We start from the raw sequence: 14,383 nt of genomic DNA on the forward strand, positions 1-14,383 counted from the left end.
ACTTGCCGGTAAACGAGATTGAAATAGGTATACGGATACTGACGATCGAATCTCGGGCAAGTAACATACCGAAGGGCAAAGGGAATGACATACGGGATTATATGAATCCTTGGCACTGAGGTTCAAACGATAAGATCTTCGTAGAATATGTAGGATCCAATATGGGCATCCAGGTCCCGCTATTGGATATTGACCGAGGAGTCTCTCGGGTCATGTCTACATAGTTCTCGAACCCGCAGGGTCTGCACACTTAAGGTTCGACGTTGTTTTATGCGTATTTGAGTTATATGGTTGGTTACTGAATGTTGTTCGGAGTCCCGGATGAGATCACGGACGTCACGAGGGTTTCCGGAATGGTCCGGAAACGAAGATTGATATATAGGATGACCTCATTTGGTTACCGGAAGGTTTTCCTGCATTACCGGAAAGGTTTCGGGCTCATCGGTAGTGTACCGGGAGTGCCGGGAGGGGTGCCGGGGACCATCGGGAGGGGTGTCACGCCCCAAGGGGTCTCATGGGCTATGGGAAGAGATAAACCAGCCCCTAGTGGGCTGGAATAAGTTCCCACTAAGGCCCATAAGGTTTGAGAAGGAAAAAACACAAGGTGGAAAGAGTTTCCAAGTGGGAAGGTGGAATCCTACTCCAAGTAGGATTGGAGTAGGACTCCTCCACCTCCAATTTCGGCCAAACCTTTAGGTTTTGAGGCTGCCTCCTCCCCTCCCTCCCACCTATATATATACGGAGGTTTTAGGGCTGATTTGAGACGACTTTTCCACGGCAGCCCGACCACATACCTCCACGGTTTTTCCTCTAGATCGCGTTTCTGCGGAGCTCGGGCGGAGCCCTGCTGAGACAAGGTCATCACCAACCTCCGGAGCGCCGTCACGCTGCCGGAGAACTCTTCTACCTCTCCGTCTCTCTTGCTGGATCAAGAAGGCCGAGATCATCGTTGAGCTGTACGTGTGCTGAACGCGGAGGTGCCGTCCGTTCGGTACTAGATCGTGGGACTGATCGCGGGATTGTTCGCGGGGCGGATCGAGGGACGTGAGGACGTTCCACTACATCAACCGCGTTCACTAACTCTTCTGCTGTACGATCTACAAGGGTTCGTAGATCACTCATCCCCTCTCGTAGATGGACATCACCATGATAGGTCTTCGTGCGCGTAGAAATTTTTTTGTTTCCCATGCGACGTTCCCCAACATTAACGACTTTTCGAACGCTCTGTTGCAGATCTTCATTGGGTTCTTGGCCTATAGATTGCTGGATCATATGCGATTCGGTCATGTGCGCCCTATTTCCGCCCAAGTGGTTCCAGGAGGGTGTGACGTGAAGCTTCAGTATCTGTTCAGTTTATGGGGCATGTAGGTATTAAGATTTCAATGGTGAAGACAATTGCAAAGAATGTTACGACGGCTGAGGTTTGAGGCCTTGTAATGAGGGATCAAGACTTCCTGGCGATGAGGACTTTTCTTCGTGATTCATGACTCATAGCAGTGACATCAACAAATGGGGGCGGCAGCACAAACAAAGTAGAAAGTCTTATCTTTCAGGAAGAAACCCAAGGGCTTGTCTTTATTGGTTATTCCTGAGAGTGCCATTGTTGAATAAACCGTTTTGAGAGTGTGTATCTTCTTCAGGGTGAAATATAATATCTAGATTCAGGCGATGACGGTACTTGTGCACTGTCTTAGAGGCGTCGTTTTGGAGAATTTGGACTTCGGGTATTATCTAAGTGGTTGTTCATGCTGTAGCTACAGGGAATTGACCGTCGTAGCAGGATTTTTTTTACTTCTTCTATTTATAATTTGGTTGTCTGCATCCGTTTTCAGGTTACAAGCGTTTTGAGGGTACACGAGGATAACAGGATCTTTACGAAATTGGGTTGTTGCGTTGGCTTGGTGTAACTTGTATCTCTATGATATTAATATTGGGTCACCCCATTTTGACCGGCTAAACAATTTTTCAAGTTGTCTCATTCAATTCTTATAGTTCACTATGCTCCTTAATTTTGGAGATTTTCATTCGATTGATGTACTGAATTTGTAATGTTATTCATGGTTTTGACTGGACCAATGATTTTTCAATTCAATTAGCAGCTACCGGCCTATAAAAAAGATATATCTTATTTATACTCTCATCACCTAGAAAAAAGTGTTGCCATGTGATACTCTAGCACTAATATAGTACATGGATTCACCAATGCAGAAATTTACAATATGGTTTGATTAGTAGATAACATATAATCACATCACAGAAGACCCACGAAAACACCACATTATATATGTAAAAATAAAACACACTCATCATATGTCCTAATCCACAAAATAAATATTTTGCTCAATTCCCAAATATAAGGTGTATTGGTTTTTTTGAAAATTCAAATTTGTTTAACTTTGAGCAAGTTAAGAGCCAAAGTTACTGATATCCACAATGGTAGATAAAAAAAATGAAATTTCATTACATGATGAGTATGATGATACCTATTTGATATTATGGATTTGGTAACAACCCTTCTAGTATACAACTACTCCCCCCCCCCCTAACTTGACATGAGAATTCTGGAAAAAACGAAGGGCCATAGGAAGGCCCACTAGTGAGTCATTTTGTTTTTCGTGACCAAGAAGTCCAGAGTACAGTACAAGGCCAGATTTGGAGACTAACCTATCCGGGGCATTGGGCATTCTTTCCCATGATTACCGTGTGCTTAGGTTGAAGCTCTTCCGTCGCCGTCATGTGTGTCATTGCCGCCTGCTCATCATCCTTACTAACGATAGGATTCATACGTCGGCGAAAACAACTACTTCATTCGTCAATTTCTCGTCTAAGACTTAACTAGCCAACTTTCATACATCACACTATGTACTTAGCATTCTCTCAATTCTCATCTTGTATTGTTATACATCAGATTTTAGTTATTTTGGTTGTGTGATTTGTGATGCACTCATCAATGCTTCGTCGAGAATCGGTAGGCAGTGATGGACTGATGGTTGTCGCACACTGTCGGCCATCTGATCTACTATGATCTAGTGGCAGAGGGGACGAGCAGCATCTTTTGATTTTCTAAGTATGTATTCATCGATTTTTCTAATTCAACCACCAAGTTTCACAATACAACCATTGATGATTGCCATTGGAACATGTCTAAATGCAAGCTAAAGCCAATGATTTGGTTTATTCTTGTTTCTGTATCTTTAATTTACGCATGACAATATTTTGTAGCCAAGCATTTCATGGCATATTTCGGAGTAATTTGATTATCAACTTCATCTACTCAGTGTGTCTATGGAATTATTGACCTATATTAGCTATAACTAGACACACTTCAGTTGGAAAAAAAAAATCTGTTTCTAGGCAATGTTAAATGCTGATGATATTTGATATAATATTATTGGATATTTTGTGAGGCAAAAAAATATGGCTTCACTATCTCTTCCCCATGTTTAAATCCTCGCTCCGCCCGTCCCCTACAGTGTAGTTAAGAGTAAGAGTAATCAATACTCCCTAAATACTTGCTTGAGGAAATGCTTCAAATTGACCGCGTTTCGATTAATCGGCACGTAAAGTTCATCTTCGAAATGGTAGGTGCTGACTTGGCTTTGCTGTCGGTGTGTCAGGTAAAGATCCGTAGGAGGAATATAATCCATGGAATGGAATGCAGCGGCACACCATTCGGTTTAGTACATGCGCACGCTTCTCTACATGCATGTGCTGTCCACTGGACGGACAATTAAGCTATAGCTAGATCAAGGACCACTTGGATCTACGATTATCTATCTATCTATCTATGGCAAGACGATCGAACTTGTGATGAGGTATAGATGCCCCAACTTTGATAATGGGTAGGGCAGGCGTCGGCGGTTGCGTAAGGTGTACCTACGGGCCACATAGGTGCACTCCCACCCCCCCCCCCCCCCCCCCAGCCTTGGACCCAACTCTGAAGAATTTTTTTGGGAGAGGGATTAGATGAGATTTTTCTTTCAATATACACCCATAAGTACTTATGTTTTTGCCTTTGCCTTGGCCCCTCGGCAATTTCTACCCTACTCCACCACTTGTAGGTAGGTCGTTGATCCTGTGCCGTAGGTAGGTAGGCCTGGTAAATACTTATGTTTTTGCTTTGGCCCCTCAGCAATTTCTACCATACTCCACCACTTGAAGGTAGGTCGTCGTCGTTGATCCTGTGCCGTAATAGGCACTGCACCACAGCTCCCAGCCGCCACCAGCAATTTTCCTTCCTGCACGAAACGCTTCCATGCATGCATAGCCTGGTACATGATTTTTTTAATGACCTATTTTCACGTGTGCTATTCTGGCCGTCTGTATGCCTTATTGATTGATGAAGTCATGTTCGTGTGGGGTTGAGTCCATGAGACAGCTGCTCATGTGAACCGTAATGCATACATATCTCCAAACCAACTACGATAGACCTGGAATGCCCAGCAGCGCAGCATAGCCGTCCATCCGGCACAAGCTTGGTCGGTTCCACCAATCGTGCAATCCCGGCGGCATCCATTAGCCCCGTCAAAATCAAAACTTCGACCAGTTGTCTGCAACAAAACAATGTCAGGCACCCATTACGCGCTCAAAACGACCAGGCAACAATGCATTTGTCATACACCCATTATGCTCATATATGATCGATTTATCATCATTTTCACACTAAATTTATCCCCTGGATATGCCAGAAGGGCAAGTATGTGAATCCAACTGGCCTCTGGTGACAGCAAAAACGTTTTGACATCAACGGAGCAAAGGGTACCGCACTACCTTCACAAAGCGGACGTGTCCCCTCAATATCTTGATCATGGTATGCCCACGACCTAATTCGTGTATGTTGGCATGTTTTTGGTTGCTCATGGTCCTTTTAACTATTATAACACACATAAGTAGGACAGTCCAGATGGGTCACCCCATGTGAAAAAATCTAGGGGTAGATGATTCATGGCATAGCAAACATGATATATGTATCAAATCGTGTGAGTCAGCATCGGAACCGCTTATTTTGGGTGTGATCTTAATATGGGTACAATTGGGGGTGAAGAAAACAAGGCAATAACAACTTTAGAGTGACAAGGTGGTGGTAATTAGAGTGTGGGAAGGAAATTGAGGGAACCAAAAGGGCGGTAATTAGAGAGTGGGTGGGAGAGAATGGGTTAGAAAATAGCTGCAAGGAAAAAATGCAATAAATAAACATAAATTCAATAAAGCACATTTAAAATTCATTCTTGCATTAAGATTTAACCAAGTCTCAGTCAAGTGGTATAGCATATATAAGAAAAAGAAATGATAAAAAAGAAAATAAATTATTTATATGAATCTTCATGCAAGATCAAAGAAGTATAGCATTGACTGAGACATAACGAACTGAGACTTAGCAACGCTGATTAAGAAATAGTTCAGCAAAGAAGATGTAAAGTGTAAACTGAATGTCCTATTTGGGCAATCGGCTTCTATTCCATATACGCCGAGCATCTTGCAACAACCCTCGGCTTATAGAGCAAAGCACACAGTCACATAACCGCCAAGCTATGTGGAGTGTTTTTATGTATGCCGAGAAAGAACTCTAATCCGAGTGCTTTCTAGAAGCTATGTGGAGCGTTTTTATGTATGCCGAGATTCTTTCCTGATTCTCCGCTTAGTTCTATCTACGCCAAGGTCAGTATTTGTGCCGTGCTTTTTAGATTTTGAGACTCGGTGCACACGTATATAAGCCGGGTAGCCGTGAAATGTCACTTGCCTTACAGTGGGATATTAGGCAAATTCAATTTTTTTGTAGTGACTATTGCCTGGCTCATATTGTAATTTTTTGTCCCTTACTTTGTGTGAGTTATCTTTCTCGCTCTCCTCAAGTCTAAACCCTAGACCCGTCCCTGCCTACATTTATCACCCAGAAAGTCACAACATTCAATTTCTTTCCGGTTTTTGTTGGGACATATAACTGACTACATTTGCAATCCCACAATTTCAAGTTGGTGCATCTGGCATGCATTCCCTTTGAATTTTCACCGAACATATCCATTGCGTAGAAGAATAGTTCCTAGCTTCTCTCAAATATAGGCGTGGTCCAAAGCAATGAAAGCATGCATATTCTGCATTTTAACATTCCTGTTTTTTTTTTAAATTCCATGAATCAAAAAGACCTTATAGCAAGTTACCGTTGGGGCAAAACATCCATACCCGCGAGTCCAGTCTTGAGATGGTTGGCACTCCAACTATACTTGGGTTGGGTGAGGATATATTAGTGCACGCGTGTTTGCATTACATTACATAATCATGCATGTGGCATATCCAACCATTTCTTTCATGAATAATTGATAAGAAGGTACATGAATAAGAATCTGAAGAAGCGTATCAGATCTTGGTGGCAGCAACAATTCTTCAAGTCTCAGAAGTCATTATCCTAGGAAGCATGGAGCAACGGGATGTCTGCATACGGGCCGTTGAGCACCCCGTTGGCGATGATTCTGTATGCCTTCTCCGTCATGTGAACCTGGTCCTAGTTAGCGAACCTGGACGGGTCCCGGCAAACCTTCGCGTTCTGGTCACACCTATGGCCAGTGCCGTAGGGTCCCTGGCCACCACAGCACGCCACCAGAGGGCTGTCGATGCCATTCCTGCTGGGATTCCGGACGAACTCCATGAAGGCGCCGTAGTAGTCGGCGTAGATGATCTTCACGCTGGGGTTCCGGGACTTGAGCCGGCCGACCTCCTGCTTCAACAGCTGATTGTGCCTCCGAGAGAACGCGTTGAACCACGCGAGGCAATGGAACTGATCGTAGTCCGCTGATGCATTGCTCTTATGAATACTAAGGTAAGCCGGCACGCACCCGATAGGGAAGTTCCCCGGGACAAGGATCGTCTTGGCGCCAAGGTTGATCACCTTCTGCACGCCGGCTCCTATGCGGCTGATAACGTCCGGCATGTACCGCAGGGGCGTATTTCTGTCCTTGCGGCGCACAGGATCGAAGAACCAGAAGTTGTAGTCATTGCCACCGATCTCGCCGAAGACGACCAGGGACTCGCTCAGGACACTCTTTGTGGCAGCTGATCACAGCAAAGAGAAAGGAGTAAATGGACCAAGAACACATGCGTGGGGACGCAGACATGTGGCATATATATATATATTTTTTTTGCAGATGACATGTGGCATAACTAAAATATGATAAGCTGACCATAACGTATCCTTTTGCATGCGTTACGTACCATCTCGTGGAGCAATCCGTGTGAGCACTTTCTTGAAACTAGCGAGCTGATCGTGGAGGCTCCAAGAAAACGGTACACTGAAGTTATACCTGGACTTGAAGTAGTCCGGGTTCAGCGCCATAGCGCCGAACACGGCAAAGTTGGCACCGGTGGGGAACTGCCCCGTCTTCTCCTCGGGCAAGCTCGGGGGCAGCAGCGGCAGGCCCAACGCTTGCGCTGACGAAACATCACACACAAAATTTAGCGCGCGTACGAAATTGAACTGTTGGAACACACATGCATGCACATGTACACACCATAGAAGTCGATGATGAGACGCCCGTCAGAGGCGCGACCCGTGGGGTGGTGGAAGTAGGTCTCTCCATAGGGAGGTACCGAGGGTGGACCTGGCGGTCTGTTGCGGACGATGTATGCAAAGTTACCGGTGTCGATGATGGAGTCGCCGAAGGAGAAGATACGCTTAAAGCAGCCGCACGAGCCAAGATCCGCGTTGAGCAGCAGGACGGCAAAGACGAAGATGACGGCCAAGGAAATGGAGTAATGGCGAATGGAACTCCGCATCGTAGCTATCTATCTGGTTGCAAATAGAAGTTTTCCAGATCTACGTTTCGTTGAGTATTCGACATGAGTTCCCTTCATCCCCATTTATATTAGATTGTTATATGTGGTTGAATTTTGTATATCATGATGTCTATCAATTTAATAAATGCTATTTTTTCAGCAGTGTGTATCGTACTACCCCACAATTGTTTCCCTAAAATTATATTTTTGGCGCATTGTTAATATATTGCTAAATATCATATTCTATGCAAATGCAGTCTTCCTAAAATATAAGAATGGATTTCTCTGGCATTAATGCATGCTCTATATATGGGCCGACTATTGATTAAATTATTTAGATATTCAGTCTGCTGACTATCACCTATCTAATTGGGATCCAAAGGTCCATCTGCCTTCTTCTTCCTCTGCTTAACAGGTCACTGAATTTTGTGACATGACATCACTTCTTTTCCAACAAGACTATATACTAAAACTAAAAAAAATCAAAAAAAAAATCAGAGAATAACTTTGGTATTATCATAACAAAGAAACAAAATGCAAATAACTTTAAAGAAATGATGACAAAAACTTGACCATAAATTGGGTATTTACACATTTTGCATGAATAAACTTATAATAGTATAATTTTCAGAAAATAGTATAATTTGCACACATATTACATACTCCCTCCGTTCCTAAATATAAGTCTTTAAGAAATTTCATTACGTGACTACATACGAAGCAAAATAAATGAATCTATACTCTAAAATATGTCTATATACATTCGTATGTAGTTTTTTAATAGAATCGCTAGAAAGACTTATATTTAGGAACGGAGGGAGTAGTACTTACGTTTATCTTTGGAAATTAATCGCCTCATCTCATATGGATGGCATCATCTCGTGCACACGTACACACTCATAGAAGAAGAATTACGTTCCATATTGATATTGCACGTGCGCACACACTGCACACAAGTGCTCACACGTGTCAACACACTTGTAGACGTGCGCACATACATGCGCATGAGATGTACGCGTGCATCGCACACGCACACACGAATGAACCCAGGTGCCCACTACCCACATATGCACAGAAAGAAAGAAACAAAAAATCGACTAGGAAGCAAGAAAATAAAATAAAAGCAAACACACATGAAAAAAAAGGGAGAATGATTGAACTAGAAAAAAAAAACTCATGCACCTATGATATAGCAAAAGGAACTATATTTTCGGAATTCTTCAAACTACTTATAGATTATAGAGGTTCGATAATGGACCAACTAAAAATGGCTTGTCATCTCTTTATATAGGGTGTGTTTTGTCCACATGGTAGATATGAGTGGGTTGGAACCATTCAGATTTTGTGAATATGATGGTTCTGTATTGGTGTTTGGTTAAGTTCAGTGGGATGAACCCATTTTCTGTTTGGTTGGAGGGTTAAAGGTGGTTTGAATGTGGTCCTCGCATTGAATCATCACAAGGCATAGAGACATCATCGCAAAAAATATTGATGTTTTTTTTTGAGAAACACATAAAATAACTTTGTGAGAAGCCAAATTGGGATTGGGTCATTTGGTCCGGCCGATTTATTTTGGGTGGGATGTTTCTGCATCTTCTAAAAATATTCTCTATTTTTGGTTAGAACCATTCAAGTAGTTTTTAGCCAAACAATTTTTTTTTGCGTATGGTCCTTGGAGGCCAAACACCGGAGCTAGGTTTTTTGTCTTTGGTTGATCCAGTTATTATATGATCTTTATTCATTTGGATTTCTGGTTATGCATGTCAAATCAAATGCAAACATAGGGTTTGCAATAGTGTATTATTACTAGGGCATTGGCTATCGAATCCAGAAAAATACGAGGGGGAGCAGAAAACACTGTTACCGGTGTTACCGAAAAATTGATGCAGATACCGTTCATATTTTCTAAATGAACTTCAAATTCTAGTTTATTTGAGCTAGGTATACATATTTGTTATACTCATATTAGTCAGTAACTGGCTAGTGTGGCAGTAGTTGTCTTGCCTGTCATTGCATGCTGAGGTGGCGACTTTCATACCTACTTCCAGTAAACCAACGATTGCTGAGGTGGCGACGTAAAGCTTAGCATAGTTTGAACCAACCTACTTCCAGCAAACCAACATTTCTTGCATGCTATATAAGAATTTTAGCTTTAGTTATCTTTAAAAAATGACTTTTTTGTTCGGACAAAAAGTTGTAAGTAAGAGTGGGCACATTCACACAGAAAATAGAAACCGAACCAAGCTTGTTTAACTGAATTGTCTAATAAATTGGTTTTTCGTGTTTCGGTTCAGTTGGAAAAGCAGCAGTTGTCCGGTGTTTGGTTTTGCACAGGTTTCCAGTCCATAGAAACCGTACAAACTGAACTAGCCGAACTATATATTTTTTAGAGGAGCTGGCCAAACTTTTTTTTTTTTTACGCTAACTAGCCAAACCATGTGTGATCCCCTTTTTTTTACGCTAACTAGCCAAACAAAAATTAAGACTGATACGCCTAGCCCATTAGTTAATTTAGGTTTTTCTACTGCCATTAATTAACTTTGGTAATTATTACTGCTTCGGTGCTACCTACTATGTGAATAGGGTGATTTCTCATTGAGCCCGATGCTCACATAATCACACCTCTGCGGTTAGTCGAGCGCAAGAAATAAAACTGCCACCATGCTTCCTTGATTTGATTTCCTTTAAATATCCAAGATATGTTTGCAAGGAAGTATGCCACTTACTCCAAGTTGATGGCAAGTGTATTCCTCCTGCGAGTACTCAATGAGAGCTTTTATTTCTGGGATGGTATTTTCGAGATTTTTAGAAAACCAGATTTTTTGGTGCCCCCCGAAAGAAAATCGAAATTGAGAAAAAAAACCTTGGTACTCATACAATCTCCGTTGATGCAAGTACCAGTACTGGTAGTATATCAGTAGTATATTGATCCTAGAAGTAATTACATGAGAACTAGGTTGTAGCCTAGTAGCAAGGGAGCGCAGTGGCGTCTTCAGCAACCAGGGTTCGATCCACGTCGGGGACGAATTTCTGGTTTCTCATTAGGGATGCTTCTTCTATATCAATAAACCATGGGTGCTAGTGCCCATGGAGTTTCATTTTTTTGAGAACTAGGTTGTAGCCTAGTGGCAAGGGAGCGCAGTGGCGTCTTCAGCAACCAGGGTTCGATCCACGTCGGGGACGAATTTCTGGTTTCTCATTAGGGATGCTTCTTCTATATCAATAAACCATGGGTGCTAGTGCCCATGGAGTTTCATTTAGAGAACTAGGTTGTAGCCTAGTGGCAAGGGAGCGCAGTGGCGTCTTCAGCAACCAGGGTTCGATCCACGTCGGGGACGAATTTCTGGTTTCTCATTAGGGATGCTTCTTCTATATCAATAAACCATGGGTGCTAGTGCCCATGGAGTTTCATTTTGAGAACTAGGTTGTAGCCTAGTGGCAAGGGAGCGCAGTGGCGTCTTCAGCAACCAGGGTTCGATCCACGTCGGGGACGAATTTCTGGTTTCTCATTAGGGATGCTTCTTCTATATCAATAAACCATGGGTGCTAGTGCCCATGGAGTTTCATTTTTTTTTTTTTGTAATTACATGTGGCTTACATGTGTGCTTAAAATATAATTTGTTTCTATTCCATGTGACCTACATATTAGACACACACATAATCATTTTTCCGGTTAACTGAAGAAAGCGAACTGGCAAATTTTGGTTCATAAGCTTCGGTTTATATTTTCAATTCAATTATTTTGGTTCTTATTTTACAAAAGCTGAAATTTTGAAAACCCGAATAAACGGAACCGAACTAACCATATAAAAATAACGCCCACCCCTACTTGTAAGGCCCCATAGGTCTAAGCTACTTTTCCCACACATAGCCCGCAAAGCGCATAGCCACCTTCCATGATACTACTGAGGTCAAAGCCTTACTTGTGCATGATATGGCAGAAGAGGATGATCACCAGGCCTTGTACAAACTCTTGATTCGTTCATAACACTTGAAGGCTCTCAAGTGACTCCTAACTTTGTAGGAAGTGCACACCCTACCATACTAACAAGCAAATCAAGGATGGATGAACTCATAAAAAACCTACCATCACACACCATCATGAACCCATAGGATCTCTTTCAGAATGATACACTTGAAACGAATAGATATGAATCAAAGGATGGGCTCAATAAGAACCTTGCTAGACCTACGGGGAAATGCTGGGAATTAATCTACAAACTGAGTTGGCAGTGTTTAATTGGAGAACTGGGGAAGCAGGGCCCACTATGGAATTCAACGGGGGGGGGGGGGGGGGGGGTGGTGGAACCGAAGCCTACGGAGTGCTCTCGCCGCTCTCTCGCTCTCGTGGATCAGACCGAGCTGAAGGTAGACGAAGACAGTGTTTGTGCTGCGTGCAAAACTGCAGCTTTTCTCTCTTCTATTTCTCTTATTTGAAAGCAGAATTACAACGAGTGATCAACCACTTCCCGAGTCTAATGGTCGTGCCATCCCACGACCCTCGCGATGCGGCTGGATCGCGCCCGCGAGCTGCGACTGCATGCCATCCCATGCTCAGTAAACGGGCGCGCAAAGCTAGCTAATTTCTAACAGAAACTGAACTGAAAAAACAAACTAACCTATACTACTGCCGGTCATCGTCCCGCTTATTCTGCTAACTGAAGGAAGGGAAGCTAAACCTATCTACTACGCCGGGCTAGGGCATTACTTGTTCAACAATTCACCCCCTAATCCCGACGCCCGAGGCTCACCATGGCGATGCCGACCTTCTGTCACATTTTGATGAACTTGATTCGTCCCAGCGCCTTGGTGAGGAAGTCGGCAAGCTGTCCGTCAGTGCCAATGTGGTCGACTTCCACCTTGCCGTCGTCGATGCACTCACGAATGAAATGGTAGCGGATATCGATGTGCTTACTCCTGTCGTGGTGCACCGGGTTCTTGCTCAACGCAATCGCCGACTTGTTGTCGACGCGCAGCTTTGCCTTCGTTGGTGTGTTGCCGGTGAGCTCGGCGAGGAGCCTGCACAACCACACACCTTGACAGGCTGCGGTTGCCGCCGCCATATATTCAGCTTCGCAAGACGATATGGCGACAACCTTCTGCTCGTGTGAAGTCCATGTGATCGGGCTGGAGTTGAGGAAGAACACAACCCCAGTTGTACTACGCCAATCATCAACATCTCTGGCGTGATCGCTGTCGCTGTAGCCAATCACTGCCGGTGCTGCTGCGCCTCCATGCTTGTAGCAGCAGCCGTGGTCTAACGTGCTACTTACGTAGCGAAGTATCTGCTTGACGGCAGCCCAGTGAGCTGCTGCAGGGGCCTCCAGATATCTGCTCACCATCCCCACCGAAAACGAGATATCAGGCCTGGTGTTGCAGAGGTATCGAAGGCTTCCGACGACGCTTTTGTAACGTGTGGCGTCCACGAGTTCGTCGGCGCCCGTCTTTCCCAGCTTGAGCCTGCTCTGCATCAGAGTGTCAGAGGGATTGCACCCCCTCATCCCAGCATCATCGAGAATCTTCCTCGCGTAGGCGTTCTGACAGAGCGTGATCTCCCCATTCCCCTGACGAACCTCAATCCCAAGGTAGTAGCTCAGGAGGCCAAGATCGCTCATGTGGAACACCCTCTGCATTTGCTCCTTGAATGTAGTGATCTCGTCGATGCTGGTGCCGGTGATGATCAGGTCGTCCACGTACACCCCGATGATCAGTGTTCCCGCTGCGGTAGTTCTTCTGTATACTGCATGCTCCAGAGGGCTAAGCTCGAATCCAAGCGAGGCAAGGGAAGCATCGAGCTTGGCATACCATGCTCGCGGGACCTGCTTCAGGCCGTACAACGCCTTGCGAAGTCGCAGTACCTTCCCTTCCTCGCCGGCGATGACGAAGCCTGGGGGCTGATGTACATAAACCTCCTCGATCAAGTCGCCATTCAAGAATGCAGACTTAACGTCCATATGATGGACTTGCTGTTGGGGAACGTCGCATGGGAAACAAAAATTTCCTACGCGCACGAAGACCTATCATGGTGATGTCCATCTACGAGAGGGGATGACTGATCTACGTACCCTTGTAGATCGTACAGCAGAAGCGTTAGTGAATGCGGTTGATGTAGTGGAACGTCCTCACGTCCCTCGATCCGCCCCGCGAACAATCCCGCGATCAGTCCCACGATCTAGTACCGAACAGACGGCACCTCCGCGTTCAACACACGTACAGCTCGACGATGATCTCGGCCTTCTTGATCCAGCAAGAGAGACGGAGAGGTAGAAGAGTTCTCCGGCAGCGTGATGGCGCTCCGGAGGTTGGTGATGACCTTGTCTCAGCAGGGCTCCGCCCGAGCTCCGCAGAAACGCGATCTAGAGGAAAAACTGTGGAGGTATGTGGTCGGGCTGCCGTGGAAAAGTCGTCTCAAATCAGCCCTAAAACCCCACTATATATAGGAGGGAGGGAGGGGACCTTGCCTTGGGGCTCAAGGAGCCCCAAGGGGGTCGGCCGAGTCCAAGGGGGAGGACTCTCCCCCCCCAAACCGAGTTGGACTAGGTTTGGTGGGAGGGAGTTCCCCTTCCTTCCCACCTCCTCCCTTTTTTTTTCTTTCTCTCTTGATTTTCTTCTCCTT

The 14,383-nt window shown here is 44.6% G+C and overlaps 1 protein-coding gene across 1 annotated transcript; it reads right to left on the reverse strand.

Moving 5' to 3' along the window:
• Positions 1–6,305: 6,305 nt before the first annotated feature.
• Positions 6,306–7,812, reverse strand: LOC123412299 (GDSL esterase/lipase At1g28600-like). Its single transcript, XM_045105256.1, has 3 exons — positions 7,503–7,812; positions 7,207–7,422; positions 6,306–7,047 (listed from the first exon to the last, which is right to left on the reverse strand). The coding sequence occupies exons 1-3, from the start codon at positions 7,765–7,767 to the stop codon at positions 6,500–6,502; spliced, it is 1,029 nt and encodes a 342-aa protein (XP_044961191.1). The 5' UTR covers positions 7,768–7,812; the 3' UTR covers positions 6,306–6,499.
• Between the last annotated feature and the right edge of the window lie 6,571 nt (positions 7,813–14,383).

Source organism: Hordeum vulgare, chromosome 7H (genome assembly GCF_904849725.1).
Source record: "Hordeum vulgare subsp. vulgare chromosome 7H, MorexV3_pseudomolecules_assembly, whole genome shotgun sequence".
NCBI lineage: Eukaryota > Viridiplantae > Streptophyta > Magnoliopsida > Poales > Poaceae > Hordeum > Hordeum vulgare.